Source organism: Protopterus annectens, chromosome 4.part0 (genome assembly GCF_019279795.1).
Source record: "Protopterus annectens isolate FY-2018-M chromosome 4.part0, PAN1.0, whole genome shotgun sequence".
Taxonomy (NCBI): domain Eukaryota; kingdom Metazoa; phylum Chordata; order Ceratodontiformes; family Protopteridae; genus Protopterus; species Protopterus annectens.
In genome coordinates this window covers 1,703,667,987-1,703,694,268 of record NC_056733.1, presented here as the reverse complement: position 1 = coordinate 1,703,694,268, position 26,282 = coordinate 1,703,667,987, and the positions used below count along the sequence as shown (strand labels likewise).

The 26,282-nt window shown below is 40.4% G+C and overlaps 1 protein-coding gene across 1 annotated transcript in view; it reads right to left on the bottom strand.

Annotated features, from left to right (window-relative positions):
* Window positions 1-26,282, bottom strand: part of LOC122800478 (putative GPI-anchored protein pfl2) — a 102,369-nt gene that overhangs the window by 21,185 nt on the left and 54,902 nt on the right. The window contains exon 2 of the mRNA XM_044069920.1: window positions 12,463-13,725. Coding sequence (XP_043925855.1) covers window positions 12,463-13,725 — 1,263 coding nt within the window. The remainder of the gene's footprint in view (window positions 1-12,462; window positions 13,726-26,282) is intronic.

Sequence of the window (26,282 nt, the reverse complement as noted above, 5' to 3'; positions counted from 1 at the left end):
CTCAGTACCATCTGACCCCAAAAAAGAAAGTATCGATACATCGAACATCTCCTGCCACAGACTCAGTTAAGCAGCAGGTGTTTTTCACAGACACGTGTATGTACTTTGCTACCTGCAAACCTGAAACCCTGGTGTCTCAGTACTTTTTCCACACATATGTCACCTACACTACAGAAAGTAATAGAAAGTAATATCAAATGTTGTGTCATATGCAATGCACATCAATCTGGCATCATGCAGAACTGCAATAATTAACCAATAAACCTAACAAGTCTTATCTGCAAGGCTAGGGAAGGGATCAACATGGACATTACCCACAGGGACTTAGGTGACCTTCAACACACTTGAGTCCACCCATGATGTGTTTGTCAAGGATAGATCTTTCCTATTGAATTTTGTGGACTTCCTTGATACTAACCCCAAAGACAGATAACAGGACATACTGCCTATGTTAAGTTATTCATAGGTTCATAGGTTCATAGGTTCATACTAGGCTATCTGCCCTAGGGCATTTATAAGCCTAGCCAGAATGTGTTTGGCTTTCGCCACCCATTTTAAATTTATTTTGCTATGCCCTTTTTCGAGGTTAGTATACTGTGCCTCTGTCTAACAGTGACACAGAAGTGATACCCGGGGTAAACCTACGATCTCCCATCCACTCATCAAGATTCCTCTTGAAGAGAGTCAATGAGGGACTCTGCCTAACCTGGACTGGGATTTTATTCCAGAGTGAAAGGAGCCTCTGGGTTATGAATCTGTCCCTCCAGCATGTCCTATTTATTTCAGTGCTGAGGTTCAAGTCTCTCGAGCGTAGCTCGATGGGATTTGGATTTTCTGAGGTGCAGCATGTCCATTAATTCCGGGTTGGACATGGCTTTATACGTCAGGCACAGATCGCCTCTGAACAGGTGGTATGCCACTGAGTAGAGCTGGAGTTTCTTTAACCGGGCAGCATATGGCATCTGTTTGAGCCCTTTGATCCTCTTGGTGAGGTACTTTTGGGGTCTTTCCAGTTGCAGCAGGTGTCTGGTAAGGTACATCCCAAAAGGGGCATTGTACTCAATTATGGGCCTGATGAGGGATGAGTAAAGAGGCACGATGATGTCCCCTGATCTAGATGTGAATCCCTTCATGATTAGGTGGGCTATATAAAAAGTTTTTCTAACCACTTTGGCCACGTGGTTGTCAAATGAGAGACTGCTATCAACTTGGGTCCCCAGGTCCCTAATTACTTCTTCTGTACTTAATGGATTACCACCTATGTGATAATTTGTGGGCACTTTGTTTTTGCCAAAGGGGATGACTATACACTTTTTGGCATTTAGCTTGAGGCCATGGCTCTGGCACCAGTTGTCTGTTTTTATGAGGCCCTTTTGGAGGATGCTTGTGTCAGCTGGAGAGTCGATTATGGCACCCAGTTTGCAGTCATCTGAGAACTTGGTCAGCCACAGTCCTTCTGTGTTGGCCTGTACCTCCGAGAAATATATACCGAACAAGAGAGGTCCCAGGACTGAGCCTTGTGGGACACCACTTGTAACTGGTTTGGAGTCTGACATGGCTCCAGCAATTCTAACCATGTGGGTTCTGTCCTTGAGCCAATTTGCAATCCATCTAGTGACATAGGGGTTTATATTTAAGCTGGTGAGCTTATCTATAATGCCCGAGTGGGGTATTGTATCGAAGGCTTTGCGAGGTCCAGGTAGGCTGTGTGGACCACCTTCCCTCGTCAATGGCCTTGGTGACTGTTTCAAAGAAATCAACCAGGTTTAAGAGGCAGGATCTGCCCTTAACAAAGCCGAACTGGGTAGGATCCGGTGTTTGTAGGTCCCCAATATCTTTATTTATGAGGTCCATGATGATCCTTTCCATAGCTTTGCAGACCAAGCTAGTCAGGCTTATGGGGCGATAGTTTCCAGAATCCGTTGAGGCACCACCTTTATGGAGAGGGACCACTGTTGCTGTACGCCACTCTTTGGGCACATATCCTGTAGTAAGGCTGAGATTGAACAGTAGTTTTATGTTTGGGTTTAGCTCTTCTTGGAGTTCATGTAGGATGCAGCCCGGGACACCGTCTGGTCCCATTGATGCTGTGTTTTTTGCTTTGGAGAGGGCGGCTCTTACCTGAGCATCTGAGAGTTTACGCTGAACCTGTCAGCTAGGATGTTGGCAATGTCTGTGGGTTCGGTGTATTTTTTGTCATTTTGGACTAATTCTGAGCATATCAGGGAATTACCACCCAGGTTCCTAACATAACTAAAGAAAACCTTGTGATTATCCTTAGTGTCCTGTGCAATTTTTCTCTCGAAGCTGGCCTTAGACAATTTTATGTGTGCCCGTAGTTGTTTGCTAATACTGATCAGTGATGCCTTCCCTTTTTGGGATTTTGCTCTATCATTTAGTAGCTTCCTCCTTCTATGGTATAGTTTGTTTATGGCTGGGGTCCACCAGACAGGACGTCTGCCTTTGGAGGATTGGGTCTTGGTTTTATTTGGGATCACATGATCCATACATTCCTGAAGGTGTTCATAGAATGCGTTTATAAAGGATTCTGCGGTCTGGGCCGTATTTTCCACAGGCCCGGGGGCTTTGAAGGATTCCACCTCAGTTTTGAGGAGTGTGAAATTTGCTTTAGAGAAGTTTTTCACTGTGGTTTTCTGGGCAGGGGGTGGGATCGGGATGTGAATATCCAGTGAGATTAGTTTATGGTCTGATCTTACCAGTGAGGGATACACTTCTGGTCTGGAGCATAGAGTCCCCATGTTGGTGATGATCAGGTCCAGTATATTTTCCCTCTTGTGGGAGTGGTAACAAGTTGTTCCATAGCATTTGAGTTTATAAATTCTAGGAACCTTTGGGCTAGGGTGTTGGAGCTAGAGTAATGCTCCCAGTCTATGTTTGGGTAGTTGAAGTCGCCCAATATAATGGTGTTTGGAGAGACCTTCATATTTTCCAGTGTTCTCAGGAAGGCCGAGTGGGGTTCCTGGGTTTGGGAGGGTGGTCTGTAGCAGGCTATAAACTGGAAGGCAGTTTTACCCACTGTTAGTTGCACATGGATAGTCTCTGATGCTTCGTGCTTTGCCACCAACCTGGAGGTGTGGGTATCTTTGATGAATATCAATACTCCCCTCCTTTTGTGGTTCGGTCCAAGTTTTGGGGCTGAAAAGCATGGTATGAGGTATAACCTGGTAGTGCTGGGGTGCTCTTGGGAGCCCTGAACCAGGTTTCTGTTACTGCACAGATATCGATGTTCTCCATGCTAAGGAGAGTTTTGAGTGCGTGCATCTTGAGGTTTAGACTTCTGGCGTTGAGTAGCATTACTCTTAGTTTCTTATCCCTTGTGATACCTATGGAGGTGGGTTTGTCTTTTGAGCCTTGCCTAAAAAAGGCACTATGGGGGTAGCAAGAGCCTTTGCCAATATCCGAAAGCCCAGGGGTGACAGGTGCAAGCTGTCCCTAGCGAAGCATTGTGGCTTGTCGAGCATATCATCCCAAGCTGACAGGCATTGGATCCCCTTTGAATGACACCAGTACTTAAGCCAGTTGTTGAAATTGATCATCTTGTCTTCATACTGTGGCATCATTCTTGGTGAGGGTAAGATGCTACTCAAGGTCAGGGTCATACCGGCCTGGGCTACATGCTCAGAGAGCTCCTTTATGTCTCTATTCATGTAGTCCAGGGAGGTACGTCTCAGATCATTCACACCAGCATGGGCAATGACTGAGTCATATTTGTACTTGCCTTGGAGTGACCTGAGTGCTTGTGTTATGTGGCGGATCCTAGCGCCTGACAGGCTGCTCACCATGACCCTCTCCTTGTTCAGCCTGGTGAGCGGGACGTCAGTGTGCCTGACGATAGAGTCACCTATTACAAGTGTATCAGGTGTGTTGTGTAGTCTTAAGGGCTGTGACTGTTCGGCACACTGGCTTTGTGAGATATGTGTTGCACGTGTTTTGTTTTGGGGTAGCGGCTGCTTGGGTGTCTGCTTTGGAGGTCTCTGCTGCTTTGGCAGATCTTTATTTAGAGCCTCCGAGTATGTTTTTGTGTGATTTTGTGTTTGGTTTGCTGTCGTGCTAGGTCTATGTGAGACTGGAATTGTAGTGAGTGTGGTTTCCTTCTCCTCCTGACTGGTTATGCCAGTACTGAGTTGAGAGAACTTAGCCTCCAGTTTGGCTATATGGTTGCATCTCTCACATGTGTTGGAATTTGTTGGGAGGAGGATAGGGTTGTCTGTGTACATGAGGCAGTTGTAACATTGCCTCAAGATTCCCAGATTCACCAGCTGGACCGGAGAGGAGATTGACAACTCACCTTTGGACATGCTAGAATAATATTGGGAATTCCTTAATAATTGAAAACCAGGGCCAGTGGGGAGTGAGGGTGTAGTGCTTTTAATTTTTAGTGCTGACTTATATAATTGCTTTAGTGAGCAAGTGCCAGGTAACTTAAGTGCAATGTGTTACAGGTAACTTAAATGCAAAAACGACAAACAGTAACTTTCTTTCAAGTGAAACAAGGAAATAAGTACAGTAAGCAATGCAGATATCACTAGTGATCCACAGAAGCACTGAGAAGCCGCGTATTAGGTGGAATTAGCGTTCCAGGGAAATAACAAGCAAACAAACAACAAGCATATAAACAAAGCTAGATTCAGCAGGCCTGGATCTAGTCTATGCTACAGCAAACAAGGTGTACCAATTTCAGTAAGATACAGTTCAAATATTCAGGCACTATAAACCTTTAACCAGAAATTCCTAGCTCAGAAGGGCAGAGTCCAGCCTCTTCTCCCACAAGAGTGCAGACTACAAACCTTCTTAATGTAAAATAACTGGCCTGAAGCCCAAGTGCTTAAACCAGAACTAATACACTTTAGGAATAACAGACACTGGACTCTCAATCAGCAGTTCCCAACTTAGAAGGATGAAAGCTACCTGTCCTGCCACCACAGTGCATGCCACAAACCTTCCTAATGTATAACAACTGGTCTGAAGCCCAAGTGCTTAATCCAAAAGACTTAGAATGATAGCTACACTTTAATCAAGTTACTACCAAGCAGTAATAAATACAATTGAATACTTTAGAGAATGCCTGGATTAGTGCTCAAGTTACACAAACAAAGCTAGATCCAGCAGGCCCGAATCCAGTCTACGCCACAGCAAACAAGGCGCACCAACTTCAGTAAGAAGCAGTTCAGATATGCATGCACTATAAGCCTTTAACCAGAAATTCCCAGCTCAGAAGGGCAGAGTCCAGGCTCTCCTCCCACAAGAGTGCAGACCACAAACCCTCTTAATGTAGAATAACTGGCCTGAAAGCCCAAGTGCTTAAACCAGAATTAATACACTTTTAGAATAACAGACACTGAGCCCTCAAATCAGCAGTTCCCAACCTAGAAGGATGTAAGCTACCTGTTCTGCCACTACAGTGCAGACCACAAACCCTCTCAGTGCAAAACAACTGGTCCGAAGCCAAAGTGTTTAAACCAAAAGGCTTAGAATGAGTTACACCAAGCAGTAATAAATACAATTGAGTACTTTTAAGATGATGCAAAAGTAAAAAAAGTAGGTAGAAACACAAGTACAGTAAAAGCAGATGCATTTTTTTTTTCTGAATAAGTGCTGAGATCAAAGAAACAGATTTGAGTGCTGAAACTAGAAAACTGGCTAGTTATAAGAAAAAAAACTAAGCTAGAAGGCTTCCCTCCAACACAGAAGGGCTTGGGGGCTCAGAAACCTACAAATAGTCTATACCACTTAACAGGAAAGGCAGGAAACAAGCTTACATTTTTTTTTTCTGTTTCCCAGATGCTCTCTTTGTACACAGTAGGAGTGCCTGAAATCAGAATATGATCTCACTGCACTCAGTTGAGTGAGCAAATGAGATGGGCCCAGAAGGAGTATCCAAACACAAATTTTCAAGAGGGGCGGGCAGTTGCAAGGCCACTAAGATTAACACCAAAACAAAAACAGGGAGAGTGGGTGGGATTAACTGAAGAGCAGAGTCAAAACTTCCAGTTCAGTTAATATTCCTTCCACACAGTTAAAATCAATTTAAATACTGTATTTTTTTTGAAAGGCCTTTGACAATAGCCGACATTCATACCTCATAGTGAAAATGCCCCATCTGGGAATTAAGTCATACAATACTAGGTGGATACCCAAATGGCTCGCCAACAGAGCGCACACTCTCAAAGCTGGGGACTACAACCCCCCCCCCCCGACTAGCCACTTACTAATGGAATACCCCCAAGGATCTGTGCTGGACCATCAAATGTGTAGAAACTACTTCCCTAAAGTGCAGGCAATGGTAGATGGCCTGTGGCTTACCACATTTGCAGATGACTGTTAATCAGACACACTGATATAGATTCCCCCCAGTGATGACAACATATTACAGAAGGGGCTGACAGAGATAAATAACTGATGCCAAGCTCAGACTGAACCTTACAGCAAACAATGCCTCAGTGTCCCCTTTGACAATGAAGTCCCCCTGCTAATTATAATATACATAGCAACCCTTTCAGCTCAAACACAATGTTGTGATCTACACTTTCAGCACTATGTGTCCATAGTGTTGAGAAATACGCTCTGCACTGCACCCTCACGCATATGGATGTCACATCTAAGACCAGGAAGGTCATAGCTCTCGTGTACTCTGCATTTATTAGACCACTAATTGAGTACACACCTCTCTTCTGTCTGTACCTCACCAGACAACTACAGCAATTAGAGAAAAAAATAGAGATTTGTGATTGGGAGAATGCAGGCCCTCCAAACATCACATACATGGAAAGACTATAAGACCTGTCACTGTACTCAGTATCCTGCAAGCTGCTGAGAGGTGACCTATGCTTGACCTATAGAGAAGATTCAGACTCTACCTTACTGGAAATGCTGAACATCTGCAAATCAAATGGGATAGGAATAACTTTGCTCAGGGTTCTCAACCTAGCCTGTAATATAAACAGAACATGCTGGGAGAAAGATATATCTCTCAGCCACTCATACTCCTCTGTAATAGGCTCCCACTGGATGTGAAGCAGTGCTCTTCAATGACCCTGTTCAAGTGCAACCTTCACTACTGGTTGGATGATTGTAAAGTCACCAATGGGGTGGCACCCATGTCCTTCATAGACAGGCCCAGTAGCTGCTGCTCACAAAATCACTCTGCTAACAATGACCACCTAAATATGCTTATTAAGGGTACTTGTGTTTTTACACAGCTAGGCCTCTATTGCCTCATGTATACTGACAACCATGCACTCCTAAAACTTACAAATACAACATGTGAGAGATACAACTAAATAATGAAATTAGAATAAATACTATGTCTCTCAGATAACAACAAACCAGATATCAAACAAGTAGTCAGCAAACACACTTCACCTCCTGAACAAACCAAATGCACAACACATAACCCCACATATGCAGAGGTACTCATTAGAAGCTTACCAAAAGAGCAGAGACCTTGCAAATGCAAACCTTCTGCACACATTACAGTTCTAACTGAACCCACTACACATAAAAACAAATGTATTAGGCAAAACACCTGAAAACCAATGTCTTGGTCATAGGCAAATCCATAGTGAAGCACACAGATGTCCCCCTCACCAGGTTGTACAAGTAGAAAGTCATGGTCAGCTACCTGTCAGGTGCCAGGATCTGCAAATTCATGCACGCACTCAAGTCTCTCAACAACAAGCACAGTTACACCTATGTCATACTCCATCTTGGAGTAAATGACTTGAGACATACCCCACTGGACTATATGAAAAGAGATATGATTCAGTTCTCAGATTATGTGTCCCAGACAGGTATGTCCGTAGCCCCTAAGCAGCATTCTACCTTCACCCAGGATGATGTCTCAATACAAACAAAAGAATTTTCACCTTCAACAATTGGCTTAGCTACTGGTGTCAGTCCAGGAGATGCAGTATTTCTCAGCCTGGGATGATATGGTCGCCAGACCACTCTGCTTTGCCAGGGATGGCCTTCATCTGTCACCTCTTACCTTTTGCTTACTGGCCAAGGTAGTTGCCTGCCCCATAGTGCCTTTTAAGGCAATGTCATAAGACCAAAATTCCTGATGTAAAAATATCCTAAATAGACAAACTCAAGGTTATGCTGCTTAATGATAGGAGTGTAAATCAGAAACTACACTCAATGGAGGGGTTTACATCATATGAGCGAATGTTAAGAATATCAAACGCTCTAAAGAGCAAAAATGCCGGGCCTCAAACTCTTTATTGTGGGGGGCACAGCCCTCCACATCCCCCAGCTAAATATATATTCCAACTCTGTGATCACACTACAGTGAGGAAAGGGCAAATATTCTGACTTTCACTACATGTGATCCTACAAGAAGCACTTCGAGGTCCGGCATTTTCGCTCTTTAGATCATTCGCATTCTTAACGTTCACTCATATGATATAGATCCCCAATGGAGGTACTACTTACTTGAGAAGATGTTGATGTTTGTGCAGTCCCAGAAACATGGTTTAGGGCCCTAGAGACATAGTTTAGGGCCCCAGAGAGTACTCCGGCCATGAAAGGTTATAATGCCTTCCACACATTCAGGCTGCAAAATGAAAGTGAAAGAACCAAAGGAAGAAATGTATTCACCTTCATAAATGACAAAAACACCTCAAGACTGGTTAAGCAATACAACTCCCTAGAGTTACTCCAAGTCCAACTAACTGTAGGAAAGACCCCCTCCACATCATTGTTAGCCATAGGTCCACCAACATGAAAGAATAGTTGTGTAAAATCTTACCATAACCATATATGTCCTCTTCTATGTTGCAGTATTTTTTAGCTATGGGTTGTCTTCTGCCCTACAACCAGATGTCTGGTCAGTATACAATAGCTTTTAGAAACTGCCAGTATATGGGATATCACACATATGCTCTGACAATGTCATCCATAAAAGGACATCTGCACATACCATCCACAGAACAAGAAAGCCCCATGAGGAACAGCAATCCTAAGGAGATAAAGAAGTCATCCAAGGGAGGGACAAGATGCAGGGGAGAAGGCATGAGGGACAGAATACTACAACTTAGAAGAGAAGGACATCTATGGTTATGGTAAGATTTTACACAACTATTCTATGTCCTACTATTTAATATTGCAGTATTCTTTATATATGGGAGAGTACCAAAGCTTAGTAGGAGAATTTGGAAGTATGTACTGATGAATTTTGAACAAAGCCATGGAGAATGGCGCTAGTTAATTTCACTCTAGACCTAGAAATAGTGTCCCGCTTGTAATGTTTGGTGAAGTGTGCACAGAAGAGCATGTAGCAACCTTCAAAGTCGAATTAGTATCCAGGCCCCTAAGAAAGCTTCTGAAGAAGCAACAGATCTAGTAGAATGGGCTCTAACAGAAGCAGCCAGAGACTTACCATGAAAATCATAACAAAACACAATAGCCTTAGAAATCCAAGAGGGAATTGTTTGCTTGGAAACAGATAAACCCAGAGCCCTGAGATGAAAAGACACAAAAAGCTGATATGTTTTCCTGATAGCTTTAGTCTTATCTAAGTAAAATCTAAGTTGCCCATGTACATCCAAAGTATGCAAAATCCTTTCACTAGAGGTCTGAGGAGAAGGGAAAAAGGTGGGCAATTGGATAGATTGGTTAAGAGACATTTCATTCACCACCCTAGGCATAAAGGAAGGGTTGGTATGCAAAGAAACTCTGTCCTTGTGAAAAACCAAGAAAGGCAGGAATGCCATCAAAGCCTGAATCTCAGAAACCCTCCTAGCAGAGGTCAAAGCTACCAGAAGCACAGTTTTCCAAGTGCTAAACCTTAGAAAATCAGAAACTGCAGGTTCCAAATTGGCTGCATTTAGCTTCTCTAGGACATAATTAAGATCTCAAGGAGGTGGAACTGATTTCCTGGGAGGATATAGGACACCTTTAAGAAAAACTTTTACCTCCAATCTGGAAGCTAAAGGTGGCAATAATGGCAGACAAGAAGAAAGAGCAGAACAGTGGACTTTCACTGAGGAATATGCCAAGCCACTGTTAAGCAATTCACACAAGTAAGAAAATACTACTGGAATGTCCATGGGAAGTGGATTTAGACTTCTAGAAAGGCACCAGATAGAAAATCTTCTCCATTTGGAGATGGAAGATTTCCTAGTACTGGGTTTTCTATCCTGCTGCAAAACCTGAAGCGCGTCCTTTGAAAAAGGTGCCTGAAAGGGATCAAAATTTGATCACCCACAGGATCATTTATAATGTCAACAGAAGTGAGTGAAGCAAGGATCCCTTGTCCTGTGTGAGCAGGTCCAGTGGGCGAGGCAACTTGTGGTGATGGCCTTTTGCTAGTTGCAGAAGAAGGGCGTCACCAACAAGATTTTTGGATTGTCCTGCTGAATTTTCAGCAAGACTTTCTGAATGAGAAGGAAGGAGGGAATGCATAAAGAAACATTCCGTTCAATGAAAAGGAAAGGGCATCCACCTTCCAAGCCAGAGGATGTGAGACTCTGGCACAAAATAGAGGAAGTTGTCTGTTTTGAGGGGAGGCAAAGTGGTCCAGATATGGAGTACTCCACCTGTGAACCAGATCCGGGAACACATCCCTGTGAAGCATTCATCCATAGGAGTGTGTCATGGACCTGCTTAAAGTGTCTGCCACAGAGTTCAGAGCAGAGAGTAGGTAAACAGTATGAAGGGTTTCCTTGTACTGAATTGCCAATTCCCATGCCCTGAGAGATAACCTGCACAGAAAGTAAGATTTAGTGACCCCCCCCCCACAGTTTGTGGAAAGAAGAAGAAGAACCTAGGTTCTTGGGCTGATAGCTTCCTCACTTTTGACCATTCATGTAACAGTGTTTGTCAATAAATCCTTTCTTGTAGCCCAGATAATTGCCAAAGGGGTATCATCAAGATCTAAATGGGTAATCACTCCCTTATACTCAGCATTGATGAAACCAATTACCAAGTATGATGTCCTCTTTCAGATGTATCTCACTAAACATATTAAACAATTAGGAAAACTTCCAAAGATTTCTAACAAAAAAGATATCAGGCTTACGTCTCTGAGCTACCAAAACAGCCTGGAATTTCTATACATTTATTCAGTGTTTTATAGATTTTTGAGGGCAACTCTTTGGCTTGTTTATTGTTCCATTAGAGACCTGATTAACCTGGACCTCCTGTTTCCATACACGCCCACTGTCTCAACCAATACTAAAAACAGGGACCTATATCTTGACAAATGGATTAATAAAATACATCAGAAGGATGGGTTTATAACCCTACATTTCCCAAACTCTGGAATAATTTCCTCTGCATGTTGAGCGTAACTTATTATCGTCATTTCAGCATAAAGAGGATGAGTTGATGAGTATCTACAAATACATCCTAAGACTGACTGGTATGGTCCTTCTGGAGAAAGCAGGTGTCACCTGAGAGAGGATACTGGCAAGGGACGACTGGTCATGAGACTCGGTAGCCTTGGAATATCTAAGAATCTATGAATCAGACTACCCTGTGGACTGTCATATTATTAAACCAGTGGTATTCAGAATATTTGGCAACCTGAACCTACATTCAGATGGTAAGGGGTACAAAGCTATATATTAGTTAATCTTTATGGCTAACTGTATCCAGAATTTGCAAGATCAACCGTGTTTTGATGTCTCTGTGTATCTAATGTTGCTGCTTAGGCGTGCCACCCCATATGTGCTTGTGTTTCTGGCTAACATCTTCATCTCAACCAGGGATTACCCTTGAGGCATGAAACACCTGACTCTCTTTCTGAGGTAGAAAGGTTGCTCTTCAGTCACCCATTCTCTTCTTCCAGTTGGTCCATCAGACACCAGGTTCATTACTTTAACCTAAACCATCTGTGGTGTAGTCGGAACTGTAATACCTATACAAATGGACCCAGTATTCCTTACAGTGTTCTTCCCAGCTTTGAATCTGAGTCGCAAATGCAGACACAGTTTAAAATGTAGTTATTCAATTTGATGACTCCTTTAGGTTTCATTTTTTACAAATCTGAATACTTTGACATTACCTTGTTATATCTTTTTTTTTTAATTTCACTTCTGCTGCATCAGATGCTGACAATTAAAACAGGTTGTATCAAAGTACTATTTAAGCAAAGTTGATAAAACTTCTTAATAACCTGTGATGCAGTCAATACTATGTTGCTAATAAGATTGCTTCAGTTATACAAAATGATGTGATGTTATCTTGATGAACTAATCTTTATCTGCAGTATAATGAGGTAGACTGTTCCACCATATAATTATCTATACTTCCAAAACTGATAGCAGTCTTATCCTATGCTAAATTTAGTGAAAATGAACTAATGGATATTGCAAGATTGCTGAGACCTACAAATATCATTTTTCCTAATTTGAATGACATTTCATTTACATTCCGATCTAGGCAGATTCAATGCATGAATAAGCTATTTATTAAAACAGAATGTTGTTGTGAGCATACCTGATGTGCTGCTGGCTGATGTTTTATATGCTGTAGCTGAGACACTGACCACATTGGTGGTAACTGTGATGGTCCTGGTGGCACTGTTTGTGTTGATCAGATTGACAATGCTTGTACTGGCCAAATGGGTAAAGAACATGCTAGTCTGACTGATACTGGTATTATTGGTCTGAATCATGCCGGTCTGGATGTTACTGGTATTATTGGTCTGAATCATGCTGGTCTGGATGTTACTGGTATTATTGGTCTGAATCATGCTGGACTGGATGTTACTGGCTGGACTTGTCATGCTGCTTTTGGTTTTGCTTTCCTGGCTGATAATATTTGTGTTGGTCATGCTGGCACTGGCTGTGCTTCCTTGGCTGGCAGTGGTTGTGCTAATCATGCTGGCACTGGCTGTGCTTCCTTGGCTGGCAGTGGTTGTGCTAATCATGCTGGCACTAGCTGTGCTTCTTTGGCTGGTAGTGGTTGTGCTAATCATGCTGGCAATGGTTGTGTTTCCTTGGCTGGCAGTGGTTGTGTTGGTCATACTGGCACTGGCTGTGCTTCCTTGGCTGGCAGTGGTTGTGTTGGTCATGCTGGCAATGGTTGTGTTTCCTTGGCTGGCAGTGGTTGTGTTGGTCATGTTGGCACTGGCTGTGCTTCCTTGGCTGGCAGTGGTTGTGGTAATCATGCTGGCAATGGTTGTGTTTCCTTGGCTGGTAGTGGTTGTATTAATCATGCTGGCAATGGTTGTGTTTCCTTGGCTGGCAGTGGTTGTGCTAATCATGCTGGCACTGGCTGTGTTTCCTTGGCTGGTAGTGGTTGTGTTAATCATGCTGGCAATGGTTGTGTTTCCTTGGCTGGCAGTGGTTGTGTTAATCATGCTGGCAATGGTTGCGTTTCCTTGGCTGGTAGTGCTTGTGCTGGTCATACTGCTACTGGTTGTGCTTTCCCCACTGGTAGTGGTTATGCTGGTCATGCTGGCACTGCTTGTATTGGCGAGACTGGCACTGGTTGTACTTTGTTCAATTGTACTGGTGGTAGTTTTGCAATGTTGAATGATATCAGCCTTACTGGTAAGACTAGTGCTAGTTGGGCTTATCTGCATGGAGCTGATTGTGCTGATGAGGCTAGCACTCCTGCTAACCCAGCTTATACTGGTTGAGCTCTTCAGACTGGTACTGTGTATGCTGTTCTGGATTATACTGGTGGCAATGGGCTGACTGTTACTAATTGTGTTTTCTGGAGTGATGGTGGTTGAACTTTTCTGACTGATCATCACTGAAATGAAATACAAAGCAGTGATTAAAATATGCATTGTATAACATGCTAAAACAATAATCACTGCATAATGGCAGTATTGCAAAGTATACATCACACTAACATACCATAATTATGGCATTTTATGAAAGAAATATTAATACTTTTCTTATGTAACAATAACATGAGATTTGGAAAAAAAAACGTCATTTGACTTGCTACATAGCACTACAAAGTTATTTCTAAGAATCGAGATCAAATGCCTGGTGTTATATCTGATGTGAGGATCAGAATAATGTGAACATTGGTTCTAGGTGACGGTCTTCATTGATGTGCAAAATGGGAAAAGGGGATAGATGCTGATGTCAATCCCAGTTGGAGTAAATCTGTATGACTGTACTATATGGAATTATAGATAAGGATGCTGTTGTACCATTCATTAAATAATTCAGCCCATAATTTTATTTTATTTATTTTATTTTATTTTACATTTGTTTACCGGCATAGTCCGACTGGACACAGGTCCAATTACAGCAGAGGCCCGAGGAGGAAAGCTCCGTGCAAGTAGCAATAATAGTTAAACATGTCGTACAAGTTACATATAAAAAATAACAGTCATAAGGCACTTTTAACAGAAATAACACATCTTAAATCATGCATAAAAATTACATTTTGAAGTTACCAGTAGGGATTCCTGAGTTGTAGCATAACAACAGAATTCTATGAGAGTAGCTAGTTGAGTAGATGTTATATGAGCTAGGGGTTTTGTGATGCATGGGCATAGCCAAGAATTTACTAGGTGTGCATAGAGAGAGTTTTTAAACAGAGTAGTTGAAGGAGCAGGGGTTAGAGTAGGGAGAAGGTTGTTCCAGTTCCTGGCTATGTTGTGGGAAAATTGAGCTTTACCTGCAGAGTTATTGGCTACAGAGCTACAGAGCTACAGAGCTACAGAGCAGAGATTTTTCAGAAGAGTAAAGGGGATGATTTGACACGTACTTGGTTAGGAGTTGTTTTAGGGATGACAGTTTAGAATGTCTGTTAAGACTATGATGAACAGTTTTTTTGAACAGCTAATCATGTTCACAAAGTAACGACTAACTGCTTCCTGAGATAAACTGAGCTCTTCTACCAGCCTGAACTGGATACCTAGCTGGCCTTAGGCATAGGCCAACTAGGCGGTCGCCTAGGGCACCACTGTGGCAGGGGCGCTTTTCCAGTATTTATTTGGTGTAGGTAGACCAGGATGGGGGCACCAGATGGTGTGGTAGGGGGTGTCAAGGAGCCCTTTTGCCTAGGGCACCAGTTGACCTAAGGCCACTCTGGATACATTCTAGAAAATAGATACTGGGTACTGTAGTTGAACTTATCAGAATAGTGGGATGATTAACCATATATCAATAAAACATTTTTTTGCCTTATTTAATGATATCTATTTTGCAAGACAGATAAATGCCAGTAGAAATGGTGATGGGTGCCACATAGCACTTACAAAACCGATTTCATTATCTGCTGCAGATGTTGTGGGCCAGAAATGGGAAAAGATGGAATAAAAAAAAAACACTTTTAATGGTTTTGTTTTATTACTAAGACAGTTTCACTACTTGCCAACTATCTCAATATGTTATAGTTGTAATACATGGTTTCAGAGTTATGCAATCATGTACTTAGGCTTACTAAGGATTGTTTAAAAGAGCATGAATAAATACATACATAACTTATATTTGAACCACGTATTATGTAACAGTATTCCAAGTCAGGATGGGGATTACACTGAAATTTACTAAGTGCCTGGGATGATTTGGTCATGAGGATGAAGCCCAAGTAACCAAACTGCAAAGTAAGGCATGAATAAATTCCAGCATAACACATACCTAACCACTGTGTATTGCTACAGTAACAGGTTTTGGTTTATTGTTTTGTTTTTCAAAGTATTTTCATCTTGATATTTGTCAGCATGAAAAATTACTCTGCATCTCATTATTTCAAGGAAAAGAAGCAATAAAAGGTATGGAACTGTCTGTGATCCTTCACACACATGCACACACACACACACACACACACACACACACACACACACACACACACACACACAAACACACACACACACACATACTCTATGAATTGTGGCACTGGTTCAATAAAAAACTCTGACTTATATGTCATGTAACACAGGTAACAGATAAGAGTGATTTTGAATTGTCAGGCAGGAGCAAAAACCTAGTTTGATAAATTGTCCTTTGGAAGTCAGTGCACATCGGCTCTTTTACTTGCAACATGGATTACCCGCACATTGGCTCTTTTACTTGCATTATGGATTACCCAAAGTATGGGTAAACAAGTAAGTACAATATCTTAGAACTTTTAAGCATTTTTTCCCATTAAATTCTAATTATGTGTTTGTGCATGTATGTGTTGGGGTGGGGGGCTGGGATTTGGTTAGCTGCCAAATCACAAGAAAGTTTGTTGATCATAGGTTTAGATTATTGCCTTGAACTTTGTTACGAGATTCCAAAAACAGCTCCACACCATATCAGAAATGACCTTTTTATTTTTTTATACATTAAAATTTGAAAAATGCTGATTTAATTAAGAGTCCTCTTTTGTACTGTAGTGATTTTGCATGTAAAACTGGTCTGGCTGGTTCTCTCTGGTAAGAAAAGGGACTGTAGTTGATATTTCTGGGCTCAAGTTACCACTAGATATTTATTAGTGCTAACTTGTAATTGCCTTGTGTGCTCTTATTGCATATTTTTCACATGGTGTGTTTGATCTGTTTTGCTGAGCTGTGATGCAACAAACTTGCCTGGAGCTCCACTTCAGGAATTGACTTCGAAAACAGACCCATACCATTTGTGAAGTTCTGCATTTAGAACAACGGATTTGTAGAATATACAACCCAGTACAACAGTGTATACCATAGTGGCAAGTACCAGTCTCACTATATGTCCTAATCTTGAAACTGGTTATCTGCTGGGCTGATACAACTTAGTGTTCACCTGCCCCTGGCTCTGCTCGGTTGAGTGTGTTGGCAGCTTGCAGCGCTTGTGACATTGATTTAGAAGTGCTAATTGTTATTCCACACTGCCTATTTCTGTGATCACTGTGACTGATTGCTTTCTGTCCTGTACTGTATCCTTATTGAGACTGTATCATTTATTTTGTTAAATTATTTCTGCTTTCAGCTCTGCATTTAATACCGTGGCATCTGAGCCTGCTGTTGACATCTCGGTTACTGTGTTGTGGCATCTGTACCTATTGAACTTAACATGTCTTGGAACATTTCCCTGATGTATCAACTGTGTTATGGAATCTTATGACATTATGCCTATTGTATTAATCACATCTGGGGGCGAGCAACTTCCAATGCATCTCTTTGGACTATATGAAAAGAACATAACAGATCTCTGAGTATGTCTCTAAGGCTGGAAAGAAACTAGTTTTGTGAAGTATCCTGCTGTCACTGGGAATGATACCACAATAAAAAGAAACAATGATTCGGATCAATAATTAGTTTAATTACTGATGTCATTGCGGGGTGGGGGGCAAATGTATGGCATCCTGGAATGAGGTGAAAGACAGTCTTAATCTGGTCTTGCAAAGAATGACTTGTACTTATCTCCTCAAGGTTTTTGATACGTGGCATTAAGACATTCTCTACCATATAGCGCCCTTGTAGAAGATGTCAGCATACTTAAACTACCAGCTTAGAAAATCTGGCAGAGATAAAAGTAGCATTACTCAATGCAAGGAACATAAAATAAGAAAATACCCTCCCTTCATAACTCTAAAAAACTTCAATACTTGTGTTGCCATTAAAACCTGATTCTACTGCAGTAACAACACTCTTTCCTTACAAGGTTTTGCTGCCTGCCACTCAGGCCCAGAAGTGGACAAAGCACTTATGCTGCTGGTAGTTCCATGCCTACCTTTATCCAAGAGCCATCACTTCTAGACTAACTGACCAGGGCAATGATCTTGAATGCTTCATATCTTAGTATATGTAAACAAGAAATTGTATTACATACATCCTGGCCAACTAGACACCCAAAAAACATGAAGCATATTTTAATAAACCGGAGTCCCTCTCCATGCATCCAAACATCATCATTTTTGGGCGACTTTAACTACCCCTCTGCAAACTGGCACTCCTATACCTTTGCAAATAGATATGCTCAATATGTCTTTAGAACTTATCATTGCAAAACTCCTTTGATCAACTAGCGTCCTCCCCAACTAGAAGCACCAACATACTCAATCTTCTCCTTACCTACTACCTGCACCTTTCTGTTCCTCACTACTTTTCAAACCCCGATTAGTCATATCAGATTGCTTCACTGTATTATTCATCACACTGTCCCAGTTCAGCTCAGCAACCATGCCAACAATCTTGAGAGACTTTTTCAATTTCCTTGAACTTGATGATGATTTGAGATGGTTAACCAGATCCCCACCACTCAAAGACCAAATAGCAAGTGCAAACTCATATCTAGCTTTTGACTCTCATAGAAACTCTTGTACAGAAGCTCATATTCTAAGTTATCACAAAGGCATCACCAGGTTTAGAAACAGGCCCTCAGGTAAATCTCAACCACAAACACACTCTACTGAAAAAGGGAAAACAGCTCATAGCCCTAAAGAAAACAACACATTCTCAGCATGTTAAAATCAACCTCAAAGGGGTTAAAACTGAGAAGTAAGATCAAATCCTACAGAGTTCATCTGAAACTCAGAATTGCTGCATCAACAAAGAAAAAAAAACACAAGGTATTCTTTAACTGTATAAGGATCTTCAAAAATAATACCCAGCATTGCACTGGGTGTATCTCTATTGGCATGACCCACAAAACCCCAAGGATATAACTAACATCATTGCAGATAACGTAATTTCCAGCTTCTCCCTACTCACATTTCCCAGTACAAGGTATCCACATCATGCTATCTCTTATAATCACTAGTGAACAGATACCAAAAGTGCCCTCTAGGGCCTGAAATGCAAACTATATGGGTCCAGATAATACACCATGTAGGATAAAATGTCTCTCTTTGACTTACTCCTTAAGCTACAGCCTCACAACTTGCTACTTACCTGAAGTCCAGATAATAGCTGTAGTGTTGTCCCTCCTCAATGGAGGCCTCAGCACAGACTTTTGCAACTATAGATTTGTCAGATTCACAACATCATTTACCATAGTATGGAATATTTCATTATGGTTCTTGAAAACAAGGACATAGGGATCCTACAAACCCTAGAACCAAGCCATGTTGGATTTATAAAGGTTAGCTCATGCCTGTTAAACCTAGATGACGTGTTTGAAAGAACACATACAGCTTATCTGGATTTTGCTAAAGCTTTTGACACCATACTGCATTCTGGTATCATTAGCAAACTGGTTAAAATCAGTATAAATCTCTTTGTAAGCCACTGGATTGCCATCTAGCTCACTGATAAGACTCATTCTGTTAGAGTTGGTGGTACAATATCCTCCAAGAGAAAAGAGACTGTTCCCACTGGTATACCATGGGGCTCTATTATGGGACTATTTCTGTTTGGCATTCACTTCTCTGATATCACATCTACAGTAGCACTAACAGCCTTTGGCTCATCAACTCATGGACAGTTGCAAATCTAGGAGTCATCTACTCGCCTGATGACACTTTTATTCTCCAAGAGGGCCTAACTCAGACGTATTAATGGTGTCAGGATCATGGCCTGAGGATGAATGCCAAAAATGTAGCCTCATAAAGTTTGGAAAACAAGAGCAGTCATACATACCATATAAATAACAACTCCTTAAAACAAACTCTGTCATTAGACATGTAGGCATCTTCGTAAATAATCAACACTCCTTTGAACGTCATGTATCCACTGTCATCAAGAAAGCCTTTCACCATGCCTAGTTAATTGTCTGTCTGTCAAAAGAGGACACCATTCTATTGTATTCATCCTTCATTAGGCCTGTACTATAGCACATTGTTTCCTTTGGTATGTAACTATGTACCTAACCCAACTTGAAAATTGTCAGCAGTTACTCAAATCAAAATCTCATGTATGAGCTCCTAAAGTTACCTAAGGTATCTGAAAATCCTGTTTTTCTTTTGTGTCTCCTGATGACTCCTATGTAGTGATCTACACCTGTCTTGCAAAGCTGTAGATGATGCAGTACTACTTGATCTCTTATGTATTTGCAAGACTGATAATAATAGAAGTACAAGATCAAGGGACCTAAATCTATATTGCAGCATAAACTGGACTTACTGCTGTTATAGATATCTCTCCAAAGGATTTCCTACCTGGGAACAAACTCCCACCTAATGCAAAACAAAGCACATTCCTCATGGTATTCAAATCTAATTTAGATGAAAGGATGGGAAATCACACATTTTCCCACAGGCATAGCTTCCTTATTATCTGCAGTCGTAACAAAAAATAAGTTGGTTGCAACAGTAGGGCTTTAGTGGACAGACATCAAATGGCCTCACTGGTCTGTTGTCTTTTGCCTAGTAGCATCCTATGAACTCATGAATCTCTGATATGTTTACAGCTCTGCAATATGAATGGATGTGGCAGAGAAATTATTTGGATTACTATAAAAGTGGAGGATTATATCTTAAAACTGGAATATGGTTAGAAGCTCTTTTGTCTATTATATCTAATATGAGAAAACCATATTCACACCTACTTTTGAATACATGAGGTGCATTACCAAATGCATCTGCAGGAAAGAAAGTGTTCTCAATGGACAAGATATCTTTACATGTGACACATGAAAGTGAACTACAAAATTTGAACTTCTTTGTATGTTTCACAATAGGATCAACACTGTCTGGAGAGTGATGAGAAAAACACAACTGCACTGAGAATGTACAGGAGGCTGCCAAGGATAGTAACAAACTTATCCACATAACAGAAGTTGTAACTGTTAGGTACAGAACAAGTCTTTGCAAAGATGTGACACTGAAACAGATAAAGACAAAGCATGATCTAGAGTAAAAGTCTAGCCCACTGTCTGTAAATCCAGGACAGAGACTAATGCTCTTGAGTCTAAAATGGAAATGTAATCCCCAGAAACTAGACAGAGATGGCATGATGTCCCAAATGTGCAACATTCATAGTGATAATACTTAGGAAAGGTTAAAGCAGTGGATGTTCATGTTTGTGAAGACTACAAAGTCAAGCTCAATCCACTGTATTCCTGGGTAAACTATCATCTCTTCTTTTGGATTATTATGTTATGTTATGCATTGCATACTGAACAGAGTCTTTTATCTGAGTTAATGACGCTTACGTTTCTGTGTACTTTATTATTTCTTGGTGTGATTTATACATTCTGTCAAGCATTTGTGCATTTAGGTGATTGTGAACTTTTGTGTTGAAATACTGATTATAAGTTTAAGGAGTTTTCATGTTCCTAACAGTGTATTAGGTGCATCATTTAACGTTATCTGCCAGAAACTTTGAGTTGCATCCAGCAGTGGAAACAATTCCACAAATCTGAAACTTCTTCAGCTGTAAGTAATATATATATAATGGTATTTTATTCAGAACTTCAACTATTTTCACATAATTTGCTATATATAATTTATCTATTTTGCATATTCTAGTTGCTTCTTAATGATGTTTGGGGCTTCAAATTCACTTTAATTCTTGTTCTTTCTTTCTTTCTTTCTGCATAGATGTATGTATCTTGGGATATCATTAGGATTAATTTAACAATATAAAAAGGTGATTTTCATGCTTTTATTCACCAGTATGCAAAATCTTTTGAACACTTGTTTTTCCATTTGTATATCCTTGAAAAATGCCCTTTCTAACATAACACACACTGTAAAATGTATTTAATGCAGGGCACTTCTTCCTCTTATGCTTATAGCCACATGTACTGCATAAAACACAATTTCAAACTGAGTGAGCAATTGTTTGGATTCCAGTTTGAATTCTCACATGGCTTTCTATATCATGCCCATTATGTGTGCAGGACAACCTGACTTTATTTTCTTTTCTGACTTTTTTTCTCAAGTTTTTAACAGTTCACTATTCAGTAGCAATGTATTAAGCAACTCAACCAGTGGGCCATTTAGTACTTCCTTAATACTACATGTAAACTAATTTGATAAATTCCTAGGACCCATACTGCATCTCTAGTTAGCTTATTTCCCGCTCACTTAACTGCTGGACAATTACTATTAACCTGAATTATATGTAAGATGTATCTTTATGTTTGCCATATAGAGCAACCATTATATTACTTAAAACTACTGAACCTAATAAACTACCATCTTTTTTACCTGATAGTGTACATACTCACAACATTTTTATTGTCATACATTATAGCCAGACTCTACACAAATTTAGATTATTATACTTAATAGTCTTTCTGATTCTCTTGCATATATCACTCAACCTCCTCCTATTTACACTGGGCAATATTTTCTATATATGCTAACTATATTCCTTTTTCTTTGCAAATGACCCATGTTTATCAATCTACTATGATGGAAACTGTTAATTTGTTTTCGTATTTTGGCTTTCGTACATCTGTTTAATAAATTATGGCAGATTTTTCCTTAACATATACAAACACTGTCTGTGGTTATAGCATAGAATTTTACAGCCATGACTACAGCCTAGATGACATGAGTTCAAGTAATGGCTTTGATGATTTATAGTCGAGACAGGGAGGTTGGGAATGTATATCCTATGGGGAGGCAGGATACATACAGAGTGGCACACAAGCAAGTTGATTTCCCTGGTGGAGATCATAAAAAAACAAAACAAAACAAAAAAAAGCATGTGGTGTCATTGTGATGGGCCGGGCAGTACTGCTGATGTCAGCTCCTTGAAGAAATTGGGGGAGGTGAGTTCAGTTCCACCTATAAGCTGTTTGTGAATGAGTGAATGGATGAAAACCACAGAAGAAGATTCTGAATCATCCCTGATAGCTGCAGGCAGCAGAAACAAAGTGGAGAAAAAAGCTTATACCATTCCTATTCCATTCTATGCAGACAGCTTTTGGATTTATTTTGGTGTATTTTGTATCCCTCTTTAACAGTTAGTTGACAGAATACAGTTCCTTATAGCCTCAAAGTACTCATGCTTATAACCATATATCTCAGTAATGTAAAGAACAACCCTAACAAAAGAGATAAAAAGTTATCAGATGTTTTAGAGGTTCAGTCTCAGTGTATTCAATAATACTATTCAGGATTGTCAATACCAGATCAAGAATATTATTATCTTAAGAGGGCAGGTCAATCAATTGATTGAAATTTTCTTATAAATACTATCAAGAAATTCTGATGCATTGGTAGAGGTGGGACAAAAACTTGCCCAATTAATATTTGGGTAGTTAAAACCAACCAAACTGATAGTAGGACCAACCATCAAAATCTCAGACAGGCAATCGAGATTGGAAGGTTGCTTAACATTTTTTACTAAGGCTTTACTTATTAGCAACAAGTTTGGCATTAGAAATATTATATGCATTCTTATTAGATAATGGTCAAAGAACAAACATTCTCCGACAAGTTATTAATGCATTGAATAAATATTGCCCCCCCAAAAAAAACAAATCCACTGTTTTACTGCAGCACATTAAGCTGCTGTGAAGCACAGACTAAAAAAACAATCAAACAGATGACGTTTTTATGCTTGTTAAATACAAATTTACTGTTCAGTATGTATAAAACAAAAAAAAAAGTTAAAATAAAAATAAAAATAAGAAAAAACCCTCAACTAGCAAAAGTAACTACACATTCCCCTTGCTATGCATGGTTTAAAAAGAAATGTTTAGGTGGAAAAATAAAGAAAAGGTAATGTAGTTATGTGTGTGCAAGACAGAGACCGAGAGAGAGAAAAAATGACAAAGACAGAGAGAGAGAGAGAGAGAGAGAGAGAGAGAGAGAGTGCATGCCTATCAAATACTTTGGTCAAGATTTTGTTTTTGTCAGATTTAGAGCAAGTGTCTTTCCATCACCACCCATTATATGCACAATGACACACACACACATACACACACACACACACACACACACACACACACACACACACACACACACACACACATACTCTATGAATTGTGGCACTGGTTCAATAAAAAACTCTGACTTATATGTCATGTAACACAGGTAACAGATAAGAGTGATTTTGAATTGTCAGGCAGGAGCAAAAACCTAGTTTGATAAATTGTCCTTTGGAAGTCAGTGCACATCGGCTCTTTTACTTGCAACATGGATTACCCGCACATTGGCTCTTTTACTTGCATTATGGATTACCCAAAGTATGGGTAAACAAGTAAGTACAATATCTTAGAACTTTTAAGCATTTTTTCCCATTAAATTCTAATTATGTGTTTGTGCATGTATGTGTTGGGGTGGGGGGCTGGGATTTGGTTTGCTGCCAAATCACACGAAAGTTTGTTGATCATAGGTTTAGATTATTGCCTTGAACTTTGTTACGAGATTCCAAAAACAGCTCCACACCATCTCAGAAATGACCTTTTTATTTTTTTATACATTAAAATTTGAAAAATGCTGATTTAATTAAGAGTCCTCTTTTGTACTGTAGTAATTTTGCATGTAAAACTGGTCTGGTTGGTTCTCTCTGGTAAGAAAAGGGACTGTAGTTGATATTTCTGGGCTCAAGTTACCACTGGATATTTATTAGTGCTAACTTGTAATTGCCTTGTGTGCTCTTATTGCATATTTTTCACATGGTGTGTTTGATCTGTTTTGCTGAGCTGTGATGCAACAAACTTGCCTGGAGCTCTGCTTCAGGAATTGACTTCGAAAACAGACCCATACCATTTGTGAAGTTCTGCACTTAGAACAACGGGTTTGTAGAATATACAACCCAGTACAACCGTGTATACCATAGTGGCAAGTACCAGTCTCACTATATGTCCTAATCTTGAAACTGGTTATCTGCTGGGCTGATACAACTTAGTGTTCACCTGCCCCTGGCTCTGCTCGGTTGAGTGTGTTGGCAGCTTGCAGCGCTTGTGACATTGATTTAGAAGTGCTAATTGTTATTCCGCACTGCTTATTTCTGTGATCACTGTGACTGATTGCTTTCTGTCCTGTACTGTATCCTTATTGAGACTGTATCATTTATTTTGTTAAATTATTTCTGCTTTCAGCTCTGCATTTAATACCATGGCATCTGAGCCTGCTGTTGACATCTCGGTTACTGTGTTGTGGCATCTGTACCTATTGAACCTAACATGTCTTGGAACATTTCCCTGATGTATCAACTGTGTTATGGAATCTTATGACATTATGCCTATTGTATTAATCACATCTGGGGGAGAGCAACTTCCAATGCACCTCTTTGGACTATATGAAAAGAACATAACAGATGTCTGAGTATGCCACTAAGGCTGGAAAGAAACTAGTTTTGTGACGTATCCTGCTGTCACTGGGAATGATACCACAATAAAAAGAAACAATGATTCGGATCAATAATTAGTTTAATTACTGATGTCATTGCGGGGTGGGGGGCAAATGTATGCCATCCTGGAATGAGGTGAAAGACAGTCTTAATCTGGTCTTGCAAAGAATGACTTGTACTTATCTCCTCAAGGTTTTTGATACGTGGCATTAAGACATTCTCTACCATATAGCGCCCTTGTAGAAGATGTCAGCATACTTAAACTACCAGCTTAGTAAATCTGGCAGAGATAAAAGTAGCATTACTCAATGCAAGGAACATAAAATAAGAAAATACCCTCCCTTCATAACTCTAAAAAACTTCAATACTTGTGTTGCCATTAAAACCTGATTCTACTGCAGTAACAACACTCTTTCCTTACAAGGTTTTGCTGCCTGCCACTCAGGCCCAGAAGTGGACAAAGCACTTATGCTGCTGGTAGTTCCATGCCTACCTTTATCCAAGAGCCATCACTTCTAGACTAACTGACCAGGGCAATGATCTTGAATGCTTCATATCTTAGTATATGTAAACAAGAAATTGTATTACATACATCCTGGCCAACTAGACACCCAAAAAACATGAAGCATATTTTAATAAACCGGAGTCCCTCTCCATGCATCCAAACATCATCAGTTTTGGGTGACTTTAACTACCCCTCTGCAAACTGGCACTCCTATACCTTTGCAAATAGATATGCTCAATATCTCTCCAGAACTTATCATTGCAAAACTCCTTTGATCAACTAGCATCCCCCCCAACTAGAAGCACCAACATACTCAATCTTCTCCTTACCTACTACCTGCACCTTTCTGTTCCTCACTACTTTTCAAACCCCGATTAGTCATATCAGATTGCTTCACTGTATTATTCATCACACTGTCCCAGTTCAGCTCAGCAACCATGCCAACAATCTTGAGAGACTTTTTCAATTTCCTTGAACTTGATGATGATTTGAGATGGTTAACCAGATCCCCACCACTCAAAGACCAAATAGCAAGTGCAAACTCATATCTAGCTTTTTGACTCTCATAGAAACTCTTGTACAGAAGCTCATATTCTAAGTTATCACAAAGGCATCACCAGGTTTAGAAACAGGCCCCTCAGGTAAATCTCAACCACAAACACACTCTACTGAAAAAGGGAAAACAGC